This window comes from Carya illinoinensis, chromosome 2 (assembly GCF_018687715.1).
Source record: "Carya illinoinensis cultivar Pawnee chromosome 2, C.illinoinensisPawnee_v1, whole genome shotgun sequence".
NCBI classification, from domain to species: Eukaryota; Viridiplantae; Streptophyta; class Magnoliopsida; order Fagales; family Juglandaceae; genus Carya; species Carya illinoinensis.
This window is the reverse complement of record NC_056753.1, coordinates 5,623,892-5,636,796: the sequence shown is the minus strand read 5'-3', so window position 1 is coordinate 5,636,796 and position 12,905 is coordinate 5,623,892. Positions and strand designations below refer to the sequence as shown.

The 12,905-nt window shown below is 34.7% G+C and overlaps 2 protein-coding genes across 5 annotated transcripts; both read right to left on the bottom strand.

Annotated features, from left to right (window-relative positions):
* Positions 1-1,972: 1,972 nt before the first annotated feature.
* Positions 1,973-5,843, bottom strand: LOC122298842 (U-box domain-containing protein 33-like). The gene is made up of 8 exons (XM_043108690.1): positions 5,614-5,843; positions 5,371-5,477; positions 5,122-5,243; positions 4,699-4,800; positions 3,889-4,354; positions 3,623-3,727; positions 3,037-3,411; positions 1,973-2,846 (listed from the first exon to the last, which is right to left on the bottom strand). The coding sequence occupies exons 1-8, from the start codon at positions 5,798-5,800 to the stop codon at positions 2,142-2,144; spliced, it is 2,169 nt and encodes a 722-aa protein (XP_042964624.1). The 5' UTR covers positions 5,801-5,843; the 3' UTR covers positions 1,973-2,141.
* Positions 5,844-9,381: 3,538 nt separating this feature from the next.
* Positions 9,382-11,488, bottom strand: LOC122298815 (U-box domain-containing protein 33-like). 4 transcript variants are annotated; one of them, XM_043108669.1, is made up of 4 exons: positions 11,342-11,488; positions 11,079-11,234; positions 10,472-10,843; positions 9,382-10,309 (listed from the first exon to the last, which is right to left on the bottom strand). In XM_043108669.1, exons 2-4 carry the CDS (start codon positions 11,148-11,150, stop codon positions 9,605-9,607), a joined length of 1,149 nt encoding a protein of 382 aa, XP_042964603.1. In that variant the 5' UTR covers positions 11,151-11,234; positions 11,342-11,488; the 3' UTR covers positions 9,382-9,604. The 4 variants fall into 4 exon arrangements, with proteins under 4 accessions (XP_042964603.1, XP_042964609.1, XP_042964606.1 ...); XM_043108675.1 differs by having other exon boundaries at positions 11,003-11,183; XM_043108672.1 differs by having other exon boundaries at positions 11,079-11,183.
* Between the last annotated feature and the right edge of the window lie 1,417 nt (positions 11,489-12,905).

Genomic DNA, 12,905 nt, shown 5'->3' with positions numbered 1-12,905 from the left:
CTGTGAAAGTAAGAATGTGTAATTGTTCAATGTACAAAGTGGTTCAACTATATATATAAGGAATGAAATACATGTGCAGCGCACGTGCAATAAAGAAAATTGACAAGTAAAGGTTTTGTAAAACTAACTATTTACAATAATTGTTTATACTTCAATAGAAATGGTTTTTCCGCTAAAGGTGGATATAGACAAAGAAGCTCAAGTTGCAACGTGGAGACCTTCGATTTGGACGTAGCGATTTTCTTTGGTAAGCAATACTAGGTTAATGTTTGGCAGAACTCCACCTTTGACAATGGTGAGTCGGTGACCCCTTGTAGTAGTTTCCCCAGTTCCTTGTCGTTCCTTACAGCCAAAAAGCACATGCCTTGGATTGATCCTATTCTTCTTGTTATCACATGTTGCACTCCTTGCCAACTCCAACACCTTCATTTCATCCCAACAATTCTTTAAGAACCATAAAAAAAGAGGTGATGCCGAGAAAATACATGAAAAATAAGTGAGGCTAAGTTGCAAATCTAAGAGTTTTGGCAAACAAAACAACTTGGATTTGAAATTTAAACATCCAGATTCCTTACATTTGCCTTTTCACTAAACAAAGAGCAATTAAAAAACAAAATGCCATTAATTAATTTTTCCAAAATTTCAACAGCCAAACACAAGAACAGTCAATCAAGATACATGGCATCAAAGACAGAAATGGCTAAAGAGTGTGTTTGTAGGATCCGAAAGTACTTCAGTAGCAAGAATTCAAATGAACGCAGCGAGGTAGATCGTTTTCTGGCATAAATCATCCAAAAGCTCTTTCATAGGCACTTGGACTTGGCCGATCTCTCTTTCACCCAAGCTCATGTCAGACTTGAGGTTGACGACGAGGGTGAGGTAGTTCTAATTAGCAGCAATCTCGTCGATGGTGAACTTGATGGGAAAGTTCTATTTGGGGTTGGTGCCATAATCTTTGTCGGTGGACGTCTGTTGGGTGCATGACTTGAGGAAATGGCATTTGGGCTCGAAAGGTAGAGTTATCAGTTTTAAGCGTGCGTGGCTTAAAAAGAAAAGAGAAAAAAAAAAGGGGTGGGGGGGGGGGGGGGGGGGAGAGAGAGAGAGAGAGAGAGAGAAAGCGTGTGGCTTTTGGGCGCCAACGGGAGATCAGTTTGAGCTTTTCTGACAAAGTTTTTAATCACAAAATGCAGAAGGGAGAAGAAAACGCAGAAAAAGAGGCCACATGGGCTGAGTAGTGGAGCGGTAGTAGTAAAAATGTAAGCGTACCATTTTCCATTAATTATACGTTAAAATTCAACATCCAAAGAAGTGTGTCAAGTCAGATGTGACAATTACACAATTCTCTATGCATTTTTAGTGATCCACTCTCATGCATATTGGCTTCAGAAGTCTTTGGGTTATACAAACTGAGCGAAAGAACAGTAGACTCCCATAAACTCACATGACCATGCATAATATCACCTCCCGTCTTTCATGAGGAATCTACTCTTTACAATTGAAATTGCATGCACAAACGATCTCGTTGACAAATTTATATATTGGGTTTCTGCCCATTACGTACACTGAGTAAACCCTTACTACTAATGATTCTGGTAACCTGGTACGTAGGTGGTTTATTGAAGCCGAGGGACAATTCTAATTTAAATCAGACCTTTTGTTTTATATGTATTTTATTTCATACACATATAAAACAAAATAATAATTTTAGGTATAAATTTCAAATAGACTAAGTAAAAAAGTAAGTCCCACTAGAAAAGAAGGTTTAATTTTTTTGCACTTTTTTAAGAGTGGATTCACGTTTTTACAAAGATATGTTTGGAGCATGTACAAATCATTTCTCTATAATAAAATGATACTCTTTTTCGTTTTGCAAAAAATATATATATATCAGAACATAAATGTGTGAGTATTTAAAGATCTAGCTATTAGTTTATGAAAACTTCTCTATCTTTGTTTGAAGATTTCTGGCTTATTGTACAGCAATACTATCCAAAAATATTTTCCAAAAGAAAATGATTATTCAAACAACTCATAAGTTCAATGGAGTTTTACAATGGACTCTCACCTACAAATACCACTCAAACTTCCATATTCCTGCAAAATACTTGACAATTAATCAAATTACTTGGCTGATAATCCTTTCAAGTACCTCCTGATGGATCCCTTAATGATTCAAGTAGCTCCAAGACACCCGTCCCAAGATCTGGTCTCCTTTTTCTGTTATTGTCAGAACACATCAGTGCCAATTCAGCCAAAGATTGAGCAACCTCAAATGGCCAACGTCCAGCCGAAGGATCCAAAAGAGATTCAAAATTGCCTGCACGTAAGGCAGATTTGACTTCATCTACTATAGAGTAGGGTGGTGATTTCCCTGTCAACAATTGCAGTAAAATGATTCCGAAGGAGTAAACATCTGACTTCACTGTAAGAACTCCTCTTTGAAGAAATTCAGGATCTAAGTAAGGCAAAGTTCCCTTTGGGACAGTGTTATGACTCAGTGTTACACTGTCACTTGAACTTTGATCACGGCTTAACACACGGCAAATTCCAAAGTCACTAAGTTTACATACAAAGTTGGAATCAAGGAGAATATTGGCTGGTTTCAAATCTCCATGCACTATGGTGTGAGGTCGAGTACTAGAATGAAGATACACGAGGACGGAGCATAACTCTATGGCGATCCGTAGTCGAGTCTGCCATGACAATGGAGGACTGTTGTCCTTGCATTTGAGTCGATCTTCAAGACTTCCATTAGGAAGATATTCATATATGAGTGCAAAAGCTTCAGGGCAAGATCCAATGAGTTTCACGAGATTGGGATGCCTCAACTGACCCAATACTCCAACCTGATATATATGTATAGAACCAATAACAGATCAAATTATTCAACCAAAATTTTTTAGATCAAATTACTATCATTAATACTTTTGAAAAACTTTTTTACTGAAAATTTCTCCAAACATATGAACTTTTTTAAGTAAAATATTTTTCAAATCTAAACAACTCTAGTGTTTTTCAATTAATGCATATACAAACCTCCATTTGGAACTCTTGCGAGCCTTGGGAGCCATGAGAATGTAACATCTTTATAGCTACCTCAGTTTGTAGGCGACCTATATAAATGTTGCCATATCCTCCTTGTCCAATTTTCTGGGATTCATTAAAGTCTTGAGTAGCTTCTACAATTTTAGAACGCGAGAATTCAGGCAGCTCGAGCATGTGTCCATTTGAGCCCTCTCCTAATTTTCTTTTTAGCCCTTCAGCTTCTTTCAGTGCATGATCACGCTCCATCTGCAACTCATCCCTTTCTTTCTGTAACTCTGCAATTTGGCTCTTTAATGATCTTTCCTGTTCTCTGGAAATTCGGAGTTCTTCTATGCAAATGTCTCTCTGATTCTCTGCATCTAGGGCCTGTTGATCAGATTATTAGCAATTTCTGTAAGATTTAAAAAGTTTACGAGTGTATTGTTTACAAGCATATTTGGTGAATGCATGTAGTAGCCATGTAAAATGCAGTATTTTTTGCAAAACGTGTAATGAGGTATGTAAAGAAAAACCCATGAATTCAAAGTGTTGAAGAAGTTTACTTATAAGTAGCAGAACCCGTAACTAAAACGCTTACTCTTCGTATAGCGTCAATCGTATATTCCTCTGCTCTTTGACGCACGAGTGCCTCTTTTTTGAAGGCTGCCTTCGCTTGTTGAAGCTGGTCTTCGAAGCTCCGGTCCTGTTGTGATCCATGAAACCTTTAATTTCTAAGCCTTGTCGTGTTTTATACCCATTTGATCATTGATTCAGATGAATAATGCCAATGAGAAATGTTAAACATGTTTTGGCATACAAATTTGCAATTGCAAAATAGAATGTAACAGAATGCTTTGCACATACCACAACATTGTGAGCTCCATTAGAAGAAGTTGATATGTTACTTGAACTGGAAATCAACCTTGGACTTTGTTGCAGAACTGAAGGAGCGAGCTCCAGAGTAGAAGAGCTTCTTGAATAATCCAAAGCCGCCGGCGGAGAGAGGGAGCAGCTATACTGCAATGCTTTGCCATTTCCATCATTCCATGAATTTAGTGTTATTTCAACCTCTCTTGTGGGAGAGCTTGCTGAGTAACTAGAACCCCCAGGACTCGTTGGCGATGAAAGCTCTTTAGAACGTTCCGGTAAAGGAGCAATTAGAGCAGCCAGAGCAGTGCTCCTATTGTGCCCAACCGTAACAGACCGTAATTTGGAGATGTCTGAGCATTCAATTACGGGACTGCCGACGCTGTTGTTGTTCGGCAAAGGACCAGACCGTGATCTATTTAGGTTTAATTGTCTAGTTTCAGTGTCTGCTGCACTTGCTTGCCTATTTTGGCAGGGTACTTCCATCAGGAGAATGGTAATGATCACATAGAAAAATTAAGGAGGATTTTGTAGTGTTTGCAGTGGTGTTTACATATTAACTTTTGAATTTCTTCAACTTTGAAAAAAATCAAGGATGATCCAAGAGTGATAAAAGTATCATATTGTACATGATGGAATGAAATGTTTGGAATTTCGTGGGTATAATGTTTTGCAGCCACAAATTATACAAAAGTAGTTTTGAAAAAAAAAAACAAAACAAAATGCTCAAGAGTCTAGACCTTATAGATATGAAAAGATCTGTATCATTACTGTATAGACCACCTCATTAAAAACTTGGAAGCAAACCTGGTAAAGATGAGGTGGCCCTTACAAATGACTTGTACTTGACAGGAGACGGGTGCCGTTTTACACAGATGCTTTGCTTTCGTAGACCCCAGTTCCACTTTTCTGCAAAATGGAGCAGTAATTAAGCAAGCTATCTCAATCCAAATATCAAAGCATGCACATGATGATCATGTTGAATAAACCCCAGAGAGATATTTCAGCCCTACAAAAATCTAACGTAGCAAGTTTTCACATCAGAAGTGTGTTTAGTATTGTATAATAGGCGGTTTACAGATAGATCACCTAAATCTTTAATACGGATTTGGATATGATCTTAGCTAGCCTTCTTGACTGAACTGTGAGCTTAGAGATCAGAGAAGAGGCAGACACAAGAATGACTCAACAATATCTATATATAGTTATAAGTAGGAGGTTCTTAATTACCTTCTATAGTGATTGGCCGATGTTGATCCTACGACAAGCTTTCTGATTCCATGTCTATAGATGAGTTTTAGGATTCCCTTCCTGATAGAGTCCATTTCAATGATAAGTGTTTGTGCATGTACCTAGATTTTGAAACACCACAATTCTCAAAAAAGGTCAGAAAACTCAGGGTGATCTACAGATTAAAGATGCGTAGAAGAAATTTACAGGAGATCTAAAGATCTATATATATATATATAGATATCATACCCCTTTTTGTTCGCAGAATTGAAGATATTCCTCCATAATTGCATGCATATTTTGTGTACCAATTTCCAGGCGTTCTCTCACCTTCCTTTCCGTCATTAAGCTTCGCACTGAAGTACAAGAGAAAAAGAGTACTCAAATAACTCCAAAACTTCATAAATAAATACACGTGTGAGGGAAATAATATATGAAAAATTTTACTTGCAAGCCGGAGTACTGGGATCGACGACATAAATAATTACTTGCCTAAAGGGAACAGCTTTGCAGGCTTGTGAACATGAATGATGCAAATCCTGCTTCCTCCGTTGTTCTCTAAAGCCCAAGACAGGATTGATTTGCAGTCTTGCACATCTTTTCCCACCGCAACATATGTGATCATATCCTCAGCCATGGAATTTCCTGAAATCTTATGCCTACTACTCCCCATATACATAGATATATAGATATATATATATATATATATATAGTACTTACTTGAAGAAGAATAATATCCTAGCTACCACGAAGCTCCAACATTTTCAAAAATATTACCAAGTCACCAGTAACGCTGCGCCTTGACTACAAAATGGTCGTGGAAAACCCAATCTTCAAAGGCCTACCCACGGTTTTCTCAGTCAAATATAATTATAAAAAAAAAAATTAAGTACAATATTTCTATAAAAAATATTTTATAATTATATATCTTCTTAATTATTTAATTATTTTCTTAGCAAAAATATTTTATTTGATATTTTATAAAAATAATTTAATCTAATAAAATTATTGTTATCTTATAATAGTATTATAAAAATTAAATTTTTACATATTTATAAATAAAACAAAATGATTACAAATACAATACAATAATTGGTTGGACCCCCCATCTATTAGATCTCCATAAAGTTAGAATCATCTCATTTCACTTCTTAATCCAAACACACAAAATTTTCAAAAAACATGTCAACTCATCTTAACTCAACAATCTCACTACTACTCACAAACTATCTCAACTCATTTCACTATTTAAATAACTCCATAATAAAAACTTGTTTGTTAAGTATTTGTGCCAATAAACATTTTTCTCAAAAATAATTTTTATATCCATAAATAACTATTACATAGATATAATGCTTGGTTGATGGGATCCACCATGTTCTCAAGTTTCTACAAAAAGAAAAGGTAAAATTCATTTTAATCTATTTCATATATTTAAACACATATTTCAATCTATTTATATTGAAATATATCTTAATAAGATTTATAAAATATTATTATTTATTTATAAACTTAAATAATCTGAAATTATCTCAATATCAATATATATATTATATATAAATAAAAGAGAATAAAGAAAAACAATCCCCAGAAGAAACTGTATGCGTGCCGCGTGCGTAGACTCTGAAATCGTCAAAGGTTCGGTGATTAGCCATTAGCGTGCATGTGCGCTTTTGATTAATTGATTGATACTTTCAACCACCCAGTTCGTGTACCACGTACTTGGCAGGCAAAAGTAAAAATAATTGTTCTCCTTAATAAGAATGTCGTCTGGCTGCTGACTTGAACAGTTCACAAAGTTGACTCTTTCTAATACTGTATTTATATATAAACGCACCTAGCCAGCTAGGCAGGAAAGTTTTCAACGTCCGAACATGAATGTGAAGTCAGATATGACGATTGCACTTACGTCTAGCAATTTGCATTGATCCTGTCACCTGATCGGGCTTCTGGTCTTTCCAACTCCTGCTTGGTCACTGAGAATTCTCATATGAAAATTTTGAATTTTAAGATTAAATATTAAAATATTATATTTTAATATTATTATTGTATTAGAATTTAAAAAAGTTAAGAAAAAGTTAAATTGTTTATTAAATTTTATATAGAAATTTGAGAAAATTGTAATAATGATATGAGAATTTTATGTTTGAAATGAAAATTTCTTGTGGCCAAACACAATATATTATTGTAAAATAACCACAATGTTGTGGCCAAACACAATGTTGTAAAATAACATTATAAAATTGTATGACCACCTTGAGCTAGCCGTCAAATGCACAGTGCATAGTGTCAGCATAGTACTGGATAGTAACTGGCATAGTAAATAGCCGACATAGCACAGTTTGCATAGTGCTAACATAGTATTGCATAGTAACTGGCATAGTAAATGGCCGACATCACACAGTGCATAGTGCTAGTATAGTACTGCATAGTAACTGGCATAGTGAATGGCCGACATATGCACAGTGCCAGCATAGTACTGTATAGTAACTGGCATAGTTCCCTTTGTACGCCTATATATATCGTTGAATTCTTTAAGAAATTCATAAGTTTCATAACTTCTCTGAGTTTTATCTCTCTCTCCTTTTAGAAAGTTTTATAATAAATCTATCCCCCTCTTTACTTTTCGATAGTTTCATAACAAAAATTAATTATTAATATTTTTTATATATTTTAAAAATATTTTAAAATGATAAAAAAAATATTTTAACCTAAGGGTCACGACAACTGTAAGGGCATCATAAGGTGCTCATTGAATTAATTAGCAATGGAGGCGGCTGTTTTTTATTTTTTTTATTTTTTTCTTTAAGGAAAACTTCCCTTGCCTTTGTGCAAACCACGTGTATATTTGTATTCGCATGAAGAATATTATATAACTATTTGAGGGAAAATCAATTTTATTATAAAATAAATGGAATAAATTTATATCAATTTATTAATTTATTTTATAAATTTTTTTTATAAAAATAATACTTTTTATTTTTCAAAAAGTTGAAATATTTCTTAAAACTTAAAAAGAAAAATACATGTAAATCATCTTCTACGACTAGCCCCCTTGAGCACAGAAGCTTTCATCAATCTAATATTACGATGAAAGTTAAAAGTTGAATAAAATATTATTAGAATATTATTTTTTAATATTATTATTATTTAAAAATTTAAAAAAATTAAATTATTTATTATATTATATAGAGGTAACAATATAATTATAAGTATCATTCCTTTCATATCCAATGACTTGCATTTTTAATGGATAGTTCTTTATGTAGATTATATGGATGTGACTTTTGTTGTTGTTTACATGTGTTTTTAAAGCAAGTATATGACTCAAGAATGGCAACTTAAAATAGAGAAAGTTGAAGTCGATCATTTGTGTGTAATATACAAATTGAGTTGCTTCTTCAGTGAACTTAAAAGAAGATTAGCATCGAGCCTAGCTGTGGGAATGGCGCTGCATGCAGCTAAATTCATCCATACAGGAAGAGCATGTGTAATGGTCATGAATAGAAGAACACTAACTAATAACTTGACAAAGGACCCAACACACCTTCTCCAATTCCAAAGACCTGAACCAAACCAACAAAAGAGAAACTATCCCCATCCCAAAAACTCACACCAGCACAGATGAAGGAAAAATGGAAAATGAATCAGTTTCTTATTATGACTGTGATTAAAAATGCAAGGTCATTATTTTAATGTAAACCAAAGACAAAACCATAAAGGTATAAGTATTTAGCAATCTTAATTAGCTTTTTTATTTTATTTTTCTTATCTTATCGAGTGCTAGAATTGTTTACAATTGAAATTACATGCACAAACGATCTCGTTGACAAATTTATATATTGGGTTTCTGTCCATTACTCTGAGTAAACCCTTACTACTAATGATTCTGGTAGCCTGTTAGGTGGTTTAGTTCAGACCTTTTATTGCTTGGAAAAAAAAAAAGAAAAAAAATGAAATTCAGACCTTTTATTTCATATACATATAAAACAAAATAATAATTTAGTTACAAATTCTAAATAGACTTTGTAAAGAAGTGAATCCCACTAAAAAAGAAAGTTTTTTGCACTTTTTGAAGGAAGGGTCCACGTTTTATAAAGACCTGTGCGGAGCAAATCTATTTGAGGCATATACAAATCATTTCTCTATAATAAAAGGATACGCTTTTGCTTTTTACACAAACAAATAAAGATCAGAACATAAATGTGAGTATTTAAAGATCTAGCTATTAGTTTATGAAAACTTCTCTGTTTTTGTTTGAAGATTTCTGGCTTATTGTATTGCAATACCATCCAAAAATATTTTGCAAAAGAAAAAAGACTATTCAAGCAACTGATCATAAGTTCAATGGAGTTTTAGAATAGACTCTCACTTACAAGTACCACTCAAAACATCCATATTCCTGCTAAAATACTTGACAATTAATCAAATCACAGAACATTTAACAATTTATAGCCAAGCTCCAACTTGGGTGATGATCCTTTCAAGTACCTCCTGTTGGATCCCTTAGTGATTCGAGTAGCTCCAAGACACCCGACCCAAGATCTGGTCTCCTTTTTCTGTTATTGTCAGAACACATCAGTGCAATTTCAACCAAAGATTGAGCAACCTCAAATGGCCAATGTCCAGCCGAAGGATCCAAAAGGGATTCAAAATTGCCTGCAAGTAAGGAAGAGTTGACTTCATCTACTATAAAGTAGGGTGGTGATTTCCCTGTCAACAATTGCAGTAATATGATTCCAAAGGAGTAAACATCTGACTTCACAGTAAGAATTCCGCTTTGAAGAAATTCAGGATCTAAGTAAGGCAAAGTTCCCTTTGGGACAGTGTTACGACTCAGTGTTATACTGTCACTTGAAGTTTGATCACGGCTTAACACACGGCAAATTCCAAAGTCACTAAGTTTACATACAAAGTTGGAATCAAGGAGAATATTGGCTGGTTTCAAATCTCCATGCACTATGGTGTGAGGTCGAGTACTAGAATGAAGATACACGAGGACGGAGCATAACTCTATAGCGATCCGTAGTCGAGTTTGCCATGACAATGGAGGACTGTTGTCCTTGCATTTGAGTCGATCTTCAAGACTTCCATTAGGAAGATATTCATAGATGAGTGCAAAAGCTTCAGGGCAAGATCCAATGAGTTTCACAAGATTGGGGTGCCTCAACTGACCCAATACTCCAACCTGATATATATGTATACAACCAATAAATTAAAGATCAAATTATTCAACCAAAATTTTTGAGATCAAAATACTATCATTGATACTTTTTCAGAAGTTTTTTATTGAAAATGTCTCCAAACATGCTAAACAACTCTAGTGCTTTTAAATTAATGCATTACAAACCTCCATTTGGAACTCTTGGGAGCCTTGGGAGCCTTGAGAATGTAACATCTTTATAGCTACCTCAGTTTGTATGCGACCTATATAAATGTTGCCATATCCTCCTTGTCCAATTTTTTGGGATTCATTGAAGTCTTGAGTAGCTTCTGCAATTTTAGAAAGCGAGAATTCAGGCAGCTCGAGCATGTGTCCACTTGAGCCCTCTCCTTTTTTTTTTAGCCCTTCAGCTTCTTTCTGTGCATGATCACGCTCCATCTGCAACTCATCCCTTTCTCTTTGTAACTCTGCAATTTGTCTCTTTAATGATGTTTCCTGTTCTTTGAAAATTCGGAGTTCTTCTATGCATATGTCTCTCTGATTCTCTGCATCTTGGGCCTATTGATCAAATTATTAGCTATTTCTCTAAGATTTAAAAAGTTTACGAGTGTATTGTTTACAAGCATATCTAGTGAATGCATGTAGTAGTCATGTAATAGCCACTATTTTTTACGAAACATGTAATGAGGAGTGTAAAGAAAACCTCCATGAACTTACAGAGTTGAAGAAGTTCATCGTCTTCATTCATTCTTTCTTTCTTTATTTCTAATGCACTCGTAACTAAAAGGCTTACTCTCTGTATAGCGTCAATCATATATCCCTCTGCTCTTTGACGAACGAGTGCCTCTTTTTTTAAGGTTGCCATCGCTTGTTGAAGCTGCTCTTCTAAGCTCCGGTCCTGTTGTGATCCATAAAACCTTTAGTTTCAAAGCCTTGTCTTGTTTTCTACCTATTTGATCGATTCAAATACATAATGCCAATGAGAAATGTTAAACATGCTTTGGCATGCAAATTTGTAAACAGAAAATAGAATGTAACAGAATGCTTTGCACATACCACAACATTGTGAGCTCCATTAGAAGAAGATGTTGATATGTTACTTGCACTGGAAATCAGCCTTGGAACTTGTTGCGGAAACGAAGGAGCGAGCTCCAGAGTAGAAGAGCTTCTTGAAGAATCGAAAGCCGTCGGAGGAGAGAGTGAGTGGCAATACTCCAATGCTTTGCCATTTGTATCATTCCATGATGTTAAATGGAGGGGCGCCCACGTGGGGCAGACCCCTCCCCTAGTCTGAATAACACATTGCTTTAAGGCATGCGTTACTTGGTTATAACGCATGGCTTAAAGGTCATGCATTACTGCCAATTAAATGGCAGTTTAAGGCTGGCCTTTAAGGCCAGTCGTGTAGGGGGACTATATATAGCTCCTCTTTTTTGGTTCTTAGTAATCATCTGAATTAGTAAAAATCTCTCTCTTTTTTGTTCTCTCTTAAAATAGTATTTAGGCTGTGGATTTGTTAAAATGTTACTCTAGTTTTAAACTACATAATACGCTTTACCACTAAGTGGAAACTCTTGAAATTTGTCAATCTGAAGAAACTTATGGAGCAAGTTTATAAGCTGAGCTTGAGGTACAACTCGCAGCCCAGTAGACAGCCCATCTCCTTAGTTTAGTAGGAGGTCTTGGGTTCAAAACCCATTGTGCTACTTTATTCTTTTATTTCATTTTTAAAAAAAATAAAAATAATAATATAATATAAAAAAATTGGCATGATTTAATATATGCTTAGATATATTGTTATATTACATGTGATCTTTTATTTAATGTTTTAGATTAAATGTGATTACATGTGAATATTTGTTTTTTTTCATGCTATTTTTTTCCCATAATGTTATATTATATGTGATCTTTTATTTAAGTTTTTAGATTAAATGTGATAACATGTATGTGTGTATTGAACATGTGGAAATGTGATATTTTATCATCTATGAATGTTAGATTTGAATGTTTAGACATTAGTCTTTATTTCTTTTAGTGATAAAATAAAAAATCTCACTAAGTAGTCTTAGTTAGAATTGTCAGTGTGAATGATAGGCTGAAAGAATTGCAATGACTCCAATAAGAACTGTAAATGCACTGTATAGCCAAAAGACCATGGTGACCCCAGTAAGAACTGTAAATGCACTGGATAGCCAAAAAGACTACAATGACCCCAGTAAGAACTGTAAATGCACTGATGGAATAAGAAAAATAGACTATAATGGTCTCATATGAACCATCTTTGTAGACTGGCCCAACAGGCTACTGTAGTCTAACTGTCTTTGTAGACTGGCCCAACAGGTTGCTATGGTCTGGGTAGCTGTCCTTGTAGACTGGCCCAAAAGGTTACTGCAGTTTTAGTAGGTTATGTCTTTACATGTGACTAGACCTAGATGACTACTTAAGATAGTTGGAGTATGGTTGAGATTTATGATAATAAATTCTCTCATATTTGTTTTTTAAAATTTGCGCGGGAATTAAGTTAGAAATTTAATAATTGGATATTGTGGCGTAAGAGATGATTCTGAAGCCTAACGATTTTTCGATCTTTTAACATGTCTAAATTATTCTTTTTCTAGCT

Coding starts and splice junctions, on each gene's coding strand:
- LOC122298842 (XM_043108690.1), bottom strand. CDS start 5,800: ATGTATATGGGGAGTAGTAGGCATAAGATTTCAGGAAATTCCATGGCT. Junction 5,244..5,370: donor AATTCTGCGAACAAAAAGGG/GTATGATATCTA, acceptor TTCAAAATCTAG/GTACATGCACAAACACTTAT. Junction 3,412..3,622: donor CGATTGACGCTATACGAAGA/GTAAGCGTTTTA, acceptor TCTGATCAACAG/GCCCTAGATGCAGAGAATCA.
- LOC122298815 (XM_043108669.1), bottom strand. CDS start 11,150: ATGGCAACCTTAAAAAAAGAGGCACTCGTTCGTCAAAGAGCAGAGGGA. Junction 10,844..11,078: donor TGATTGACGCTATACAGAGA/GTAAGCCTTTTA, acceptor TTTGATCAATAG/GCCCAAGATGCAGAGAATCA. Junction 10,310..10,471: donor CCCAAGAGTTCCAAATGGAG/GTTTGTAATGCA, acceptor CATATATATCAG/GTTGGAGTATTGGGTCAGTT.